The sequence below is a fragment of the Triticum aestivum genome, chromosome 5D, assembly GCF_018294505.1.
Source record: "Triticum aestivum cultivar Chinese Spring chromosome 5D, IWGSC CS RefSeq v2.1, whole genome shotgun sequence".
Taxonomy (NCBI): domain Eukaryota; kingdom Viridiplantae; phylum Streptophyta; class Magnoliopsida; order Poales; family Poaceae; genus Triticum; species Triticum aestivum.
The window spans coordinates 370708083-370716039 of record NC_057808.1 but is presented as its reverse complement, the minus strand read 5'-3'; the positions used below and the strand labels follow the sequence as shown (position 1 = coordinate 370716039).

The 7957-nt window shown below is 48.6% G+C and overlaps 1 protein-coding gene across 2 annotated transcripts; it reads right to left on the bottom strand.

The window, feature by feature from the left end:
- Positions 1–406: 406 nt before the first annotated feature.
- Positions 407–2972, bottom strand: LOC123121839 (putative F-box/kelch-repeat protein At3g22730). 2 transcript variants are annotated; one of them, XM_044541908.1, is made up of 2 exons: positions 2765–2972; positions 407–1938 (listed from the first exon to the last, which is right to left on the bottom strand). In XM_044541908.1, exon 2 carries the CDS (start codon positions 1893–1895, stop codon positions 627–629), a length of 1269 nt encoding a protein of 422 aa, XP_044397843.1. In that variant the 5' UTR covers positions 1896–1938; positions 2765–2972; the 3' UTR covers positions 407–626. The 2 variants fall into 2 exon arrangements, with proteins under 2 accessions (XP_044397843.1, XP_044397845.1); XM_044541910.1 differs by having other exon boundaries at positions 2776–2924.
- Between the last annotated feature and the right edge of the window lie 4985 nt (positions 2973–7957).

Here is a 7957-nt window from a genome sequence, read left to right as displayed (position 1 = left end):
GAATATTCTATTTATTAAGACCACAATCTTTTTTCTAATTATTCCACCAGTTTACCCATAATCCTTTCTTTAATTAGCCACATCGTTTAAATATTTTATTTAAGCCCAAAATCTTCCCTTTATTTAGCTCGGCCTAAACAAGAGGACTGCCACTCGTATATTTAGAGCGGGTTGGAATTAGTAAATGTGAATGACGCGTATATCGTTGGTTGTTACATTGAAGATCCAGACAGGAAGGCCTATGTTTAATTCCTAAAATGTTAATTTATTTTGACCCAATTATTTTTCGCGGTCTCTATGAAAGCACAAGTACTAAACCAAACCAAGAATATCTATTCCCTTTAATAATAGGTATAGAGGGATAGAATTTGCACAATTCACTACACGAGTGAACAGAAAAGCTTACTGCACAAAATACTTATTTTTTTGCCGGGGCACAAAATCCTTATTAGTTTACAATATGTTACAATAACCAGTAGCTTAAACCTCCACCGAGAATTACACCATAATTCATTCATGTTTCAGAAATAATCATGTTCGAAAGTTTGTACAAAATACATCTCTGTTACCTACACCTATACTGGGCCATGACCACAGAAGGCCAACGCAGAGTCGTAATCAGAAATTCAGGAACCTGGTGGAGGGAGAGGCCAGTGCGGCGAGCGAACGATGGCCGCCCCCGCGTACACGTCCAACGGGACGAGCGTCTCCCTGTACAGGTACGCCTGCGTCTCGTAGTACCTGTAAGGCCTCAAGTTCAGCAGCCTCACCTCCCCGCCGTCGTCCTCGCCCCCGCCCCGCAGGTCCCGGCAGAACGCATCGCCGTCGCGGCCGTGCAGCAGGACCTTCCCCCCGCGGACGAAGCACGGCTGCGGGACGCACCGCGGCGCCGACGGCGACAGGTCGACGCTGTACCTGAGCGACCACCGGTCCTCGCCGCGGCTCTCGAGCGTCCAGACGTCCATCCTCCCGGAGACCTCGGCGTTGTAGCGGCGCCACCGGGGAGCGCTGCTGCTGAATGGGGCGGTCACCAGGCACGCCTTCTTCTCCACCTCCGTCACGTAGTAGGACAGCGCGGGAGCGCCGCAGGGCCCGTCCGTCGCCCCGCCGCACCCTCTCAGCGGCGGAGGCCTCAGCGACGAGAATGTCTCTTCCTTGAGATCAAACGCCATGACCGCCACGCCGCAGCAGGCCCCTTCCTCCTCCGCGAGCCAGTACATGGCCCCGTCCACGTTGACGACGCCGAGGTTCACCAGGCAGCTCTCCCTCGGCGCCCTGACGTCCCTCCACCCGCCCTCGCCGAGGGTGTGCACCTGTATCGCGTCGAAGCGGAACGGCTGCCCCGACGACCGGCCGTGCCGGGGCTCGCGGAGGAAGTAGACGAGCTTGTACTCCCCCGTCGCCGGGTGGAACCCGAAGCTGTAGAGGTAGTACAGGTCACGGGGCGATCTCCCGTCGGGCTTCGAGAGGTGCAGGCGCTGGCCGGTCGCGGGGTTGACGATCTTCAGCGTGTACTTCCGGTAGAAGCAGAGCAGGCCGTTGCAGCAGGCGAAGAGGTGGTCGTCCGGGTCCATGGACGACGCCGCCCACGTTGACACGGACCATTTCTCGTCGAAGAGCTTCACACGGCCAGGCATGGCGGTCTTGAGGCTCGCCGAGGCCTCCAGCCTGGGCAGGAAGAGGAGGAGGTGCTCCGGTGCACGATTGGCATGATCCATGATGAAGCACGGGTCGCTGAGTACGCCGCGCCATTGGTGGCACGTCCCGCGGAGTCTCTGCAGAGTGCTGACCGGAAGCCGGAGAAGTATCTCGTGCAGGACGTCTGGTGTGAGGCGGCTGATGCTTGCCAACTGATGTTCGGTTGCCTGCTCTGCATCGTTTGCGTCACTGGCCATTTGCGAGCACCTTTTCCCCTTAGAAAGTTGTGCATGACAAGTCCTGTAATATGTCATAAAATTGGAAGCTGAGGAATATATAGTGCATTGCTTTCAGAAACGGAAGGTGCTAGTATATCTATAATCCATGAAGATTGATTCAGTTCTAGGATCATGCGATCACTTCGAACTTTTGACAGATGATTGCTCATCTGATCCACGAGGGAAAAAACGTCCATCTTATGTAAAGACAGATGATTGCTTGTACTATTAGTTAACACACCATCCCCGCCAATATAAAACAATGAACATCTGAGGGCGTTGGATTTTCATTCTGCCAAACAAGTAGAAGTATTTGGTTATGCTGACTAAGTTTTCAGTGTATTTGTTTGTGTTCAACATAATATGTGCTTCCAGAACAGAATTCCTTCCAAGAAAACCGGCTTTGCTTTGGTCGTGCCCTCGGAAAAGAAGGCACTCTACTATTTTCAGTCACTGGTCTAGCATGTACTAGCTCTGATTTTCAACTTGAATTGGTTAGAATAGCCCTGCAAGCCTGCAAATGAAGTTTGAAGTGTTCCGCCGCGCAGCCCCTGCGGCTGAAACGAAGGCACGGCTAACTTTTTCTAGTAGACGCAGCAGCAACAGAGGACCATGAACTGGAACAGCAAGAAGCCTCCACAGCGCATCCAACAAGGCCAGTAGGCCACTAACACGCTTATGCATACGGACCCATCACTCGCACATTCTACAAGGTTCTAGTCCAAGTTGATCCCAGATTCCAGTTCATCCTGAACTTCAAACCCACCTAGCTGCTGACCACACTAGACATGGCGGCCGAATCCGACACTAAGCAAAAGATAGATTGCTGGAATCTGAAGAAAACTTACAGCGGAATCACCTCTCGAACTTGCAACAGGATCTATCTTCCCCGGGTGAAGAAGAAGAGAAGCCGCCTCCGCCACAAGCTTAGCCCCACCGTTATCCTGCGCAACTGCTACTTATCGACCCCCAGAAGTACTGTAGTAAGTAGCCGCCGTGGACGCAAGCATCGCACTACAGGCCTCCGCGGTTACCGCTCTCCGCTCTCTGATTGCGTGACGGCTTCTTCAACCGCCGGTAGAATCCAAAATGAGGAAAGAGTAAAATGCACCGGCGGTACTTGAACTTGAGAAGAAAGCATACTTTGGTCACTGTACTTCAAGATACGACCAATACGGTCACTCAATACGCCTGCACGTGATTGTACGGTTACTGTTCACCGTACATCACTCGTCGCCGCTCCATTTGACCACTTGTTGACCAATCCGAGGCGACAGCTGGCGTTTGCGGGGGTTCTCCTGGGCTTTTTACAAGGAAACCCTTGGCTGGCTCTGTAATTCCTCCAGCTCCTTGTCCATTCGGCTTCGATCATAACAAGAGGGGAGGAGGTGAAAGGGGAGGAGGGAAGGGCGATCGTCGGCGGCACCGCACCAGATCACCACCACCGGAGTCACCGCACAAGGGCGAGAGGCGCGGCGCAGGCGCGGCGCATCTCATCGCTGGAGCTGTTTCGTCGCGATGTTGCCTGTTCGTCGCCCCGATGGTGCTCCGCCGCCCAACTACAGTAAGCCCTCACATCGCCCCGCCATGGTTCTTGCGCTGTAAGCTACAGGGTCGAAATTTAGAGATGGGCATTGTGGATGGTGTGTTTGTTAGTCAGATATGCCCATCTGTATTTTGGAGATTTGCCTAGGGTTTTCGACCATGATTTGGGGGTTTTGGGTTTGGAGAAGGTGGCTGTTTGTAGGTTATTTGGTGCTGTAGGGTGCTATATTTTGGTGCATGTTGAAGATGTTGGTTGTATGGGTGAATTACATACTGAAAGTTGGTATCTTGCATCTATTTCTTGCAGTTTATGTGGAACAGAAATTCTGAAACTCTGTTTTGCTCTGTTTTCATGTAAGCAGACAAGCGCAGCAGGAAGTTTTCAGTGCAGTTTAACCATGGTGGTTATTTCCTTGGGCAAGGTACCAATCGTTCATATGTCAATGGTCATCAACTGTGGTACGATGAAGTAGATGCAGTTACTTGGTCTCCATTCATGGTTGAAAACCTAGTTGAAGAGATAGGATATGAGATGGCAGGCAGGCTGAAGGTATATTACTGCATTCCCATTCTGTCAATCAATAGGAATGGTTGAGAGAAATCAGAGGAGATAGTGACACAGATCAGATGCTCACATTTGTATCAATTGGGCATTACTCATTTAGTTTGTATCTTGACCATGAGGACAGTTTGAATGCTAACCTGACAGAAGATGATGTGGTCAATTTCCCAATAAGGCAGCTACCTCAAGTGTTTAGTCCTTCCAAGAGTAAACCAAATGAGCCAGAAATTGCAGATATTGATGTTGATACTGAAGATGCAAATGTGACAGACCCAATTCCTATACAGGTAGTGTATCCTCCAGAGCATGCAGCAGATGATGGTGTAAGCAAGTATGTGTTTGCAAAAAGGAAAGCATCTGATGGCAGTGAAGATGTTAGTGTGGAGGAGCCAGCTGTGATTCAGACAGCAAGAAATGATGATGAAGATGTTGTTGAAGGTCAAGGTGAAGGTGTTAGTGTGGAGGAGCCAACTGTGACTCAGACTGCAAGAAATGGTGATGATGATGGTGTTGAAGGTCTAGGTGAAGGTGTTAGAGGAAGATACTTAAAAAGGAAAAACAGACAGTGCAACTCATCTAGAGCAGCTAGTTATGAAATGGAAACAAATGAGAGTGATTCAGATGACTCTGACTTTGATCCTGGGGCCATAGTGGACAGTGATTATGATATTAGTGATGGTGATGATGATCTGTATGCTGATAATGTGGATATGGATGAGCCTGAAGACAGAAAGTTGAAAGAGAAGCAGAAGGAACAAAAAAAGAAAGTGCCTGTTAAAGGAAATGAGAAAGAAGCACATGACCCAGTAGCACATGATCCTGAAGATGAGTTGTATGAGTCAGAAGGAGATGACTTGTGGGCCCCTGATTCAGATGATGAAGAAATTTACATGAAGTTCAAGGCATTTAGAAATGAGGACCTACAGTGCCCCAAATTTCATGTTGGGCAAGTCTTCCAGACTGTTGAGTTACTAAGGAAAGCAATCAAGGAATACAGTTGCAAGAACAGAGTTGATGTGAAGCTCCCTGTAAATGACAAGAAAAGGGTGAAGGCAACTTGTGATGAGGATTGTACTTGGTACCTTTGGGCCTCTTATGATAGTAGGACAAAGTGTTTCATGGTCAAGAAATATGTACATGAACACACATGTACCAAGAAGTGGAAGATCAAGGCTTTCACTGCTCCTTTCTTAGCACACAAGTACCTTGAGAGCTTTAGAGCTGACCAAGATATGAATCTGAGGAACTTTTCAAGAGTAGTTCAGAAGGAATGGCATATGACACCATCTAGGATCAAGTTGCAAAGAGCTAGAAGGATAGCAATGAAGATTATATATGGTGATGAAGAGGCCCAGTACAATATGCTGTGGGACTATGGAAATGAACTTAGGAGAACTAACCCAGGCAGCTCCTTTTTTGTCCAACTTGATGATAAAGCAAGGTTCTGCAAAGCATATATGTGCCTGGATGCTTGCAAAAGAGGTTTTCTTCTGGGGTGTAGGCCAATGATATTCCTTGATGGATGTCATATTAAGACTAGGTATAGAGGACAGCTTCTAACTGTTGGAAATATGCCCTAGAGGCAATAATAAATGGTTATTATTATATTTCTTTGTTCATGGTAATTGTCTATTATTCATGCTATAATTGTATTGTCCGGAAATCGTGATACATGTGTGAATACATAGACCACAACCTGTCCCTAGTAAGCCTCTAGTTGACTAGCTCGTTGATCAACAGATAGTCATGGTTTCCTGACTATGGACATTGGATGTCATTGATAACGGGATCACATCATTAGGAGAATGATGTGATGGACAAGACCCAATCCTAAGCATAGCATAAAAGATCGTGTAGTTTCGTTTGCTAGAGCTTTTCCAATGTCAAGTATTTTTTCCTTGGACCATGAGATCGTGCAACTCCCGGATACCGTAGGAGTGCTTTGGGTGTGCCAAACGTCACAACGTAACTGGGTGACTATAAAGGTGCATTACGGGTATCTCCGAAAGTGTCTGTTGGGTTGGCACGGATCGAGACTGGGATTTGTCACTCCGTGTGACGGAGAGGTATCTCTGGGCCCACTCGGTAATGCATCATCATAATGAGCTCAATATGACTAAGGCGTTAGTCACGGGATCATGCATTGCGGTACGAGTAAAGAGACTTGCCGGTAACGAGATTGAACAAGGTATTGGGATACCGACGATCGAATCTCGGGCAAGTAACATACCGATTGACAAAGGGAATTGCATACGGATTGATTGAATCCTCGACACCGTGGTTCATCCGATGATATCATCGTGGAACATGTGGGAGCCAACATGGGTATCCAGATCCCGCTGTTGGTTATTGGCCGGAGAGGCGTCTCGGTCATGTCTGCATGTCTCCCGAACCCGTAGGGTCTACACACTTAAGGTCCGGTGACGCTAGGGTTGTAGAGATATATGTATGCGGAAACCCGAAAGTTGTTCGGAGTCCCGGATGAGATCCCGGACGTCACGAGAGGTTCCGGAATGGTCCGGAGGTAAAGATTTATATATGGGAAGTCTTATTTTGGTCGCCGGAAAAGTTTCGCGCTTTATCGGTATTGTACCGGGAGTGCCGAAAGGGGTCCGAGGGTCCACCAAGGGGGTCCACCAGCCCCGGGGGGGCACATGGGCTGTAAGGGGTGCGCCTTGGCCTATATGGGCCAAGGGCACCAGCCCCAAGAGGCCCATGCGCAAGAGATAAGAAAGAAGGGAGAGTCCTAAAGGGGGAAGGCACCTCCGAGGTGCCTTGGGGGGGAAGGACTCCCCCCTGGCCGCACCCTTCCTTGAAGGAAGGGGCAAGGCTGCGCCCCCCCTCTCCCTTGGCCCTATATATAGTGGGGGGAAGGGAGGGCAGCAAGATCTAAGCCTTGGGCGCCTCCCTCCTCCCCTGCAACACCTCTCTCTCTCTCTCGCAGAAGCTCGGCGAAGCCCTGCCGGAGACCCGCTACATCCACCACCACGCCGTCGTGCTGTTGGATCTCCATCAACCTCTCCTTCCCCCTTGCTGGATCAAGAAGGAGGAGACGTCGCTGCACCGTACGTGTGTTGAACGCGGAGGTGCCGTCCGTTCGGCACTCGGTCATCGGTGATTTGGATCACGGCGAGTACGACTCCGTCATCCACGTTCATTGGAACGCTTCCGCTCGCGATCTACAAGGGTATGTAGATCCACTCCTTTCCCCTCGTTGCTAGTAGACTCCATAGATACATCTTGGTGAGCGTAGGAAAATTTTAAATTATGCCACGATTCCCAACACTAACTGCTGTGGGAATTGACTCAAATGATTGTATTTTCCCTATTGCTGTTGCTGTGGTTGAAGTGGAGGACAAGCCCAACTGGTGTTGGTTCCTTGAGAGGCTTAAGAATGATCTAGGCATCATCAACACCAACCCATGGACTATTATGTCTGATAAACAAAAGGTAAATGATGTTCATGTTCATAACTTGCTGTAGATGACCTTATTTCATTTAGTTCAGTACCATATGACGTAGTTGTTACTTATTTTGCAGGGCCTAATAAATGCTGTAGATGAGTTGTTTCCACAGTCAGAACATAGGTTCTGTGTGAGGCACATGTGGCAAAACTTCCAACAGCAATTCAAAGGTGATGTACTAAAGAATCAACTTTGGAAGATAGCAAGAAGCAACACTACTGTGAAGTATGAGCAGTACATGATTGAGATGAAGGAAATTAACTTGGATGCCTACAAATGGTTGCATGAGCTTGAACCTAACACTTGGGTTAGGGCATTTCAAAGTGATCTACCCAAGTGTGATATCTTGATCAACAACAATTGTGAAGTATTTAACAAGTAAGAACCAACTGCTCTCATGTTCTCATATGCTATCTGGTACTCTATTCAAATATTTAGTGATGTGTCATTTACATGGACAGGTACATATT

What these genes read in the sequence shown, in the direction of transcription:
- LOC123121839 (XM_044541908.1), bottom strand. Translation starts at nt 1,895, where the DNA reads ATGGCCAGTGACGCAAACGATGCAGAGCAGGCAACCGAACATCAGTTG.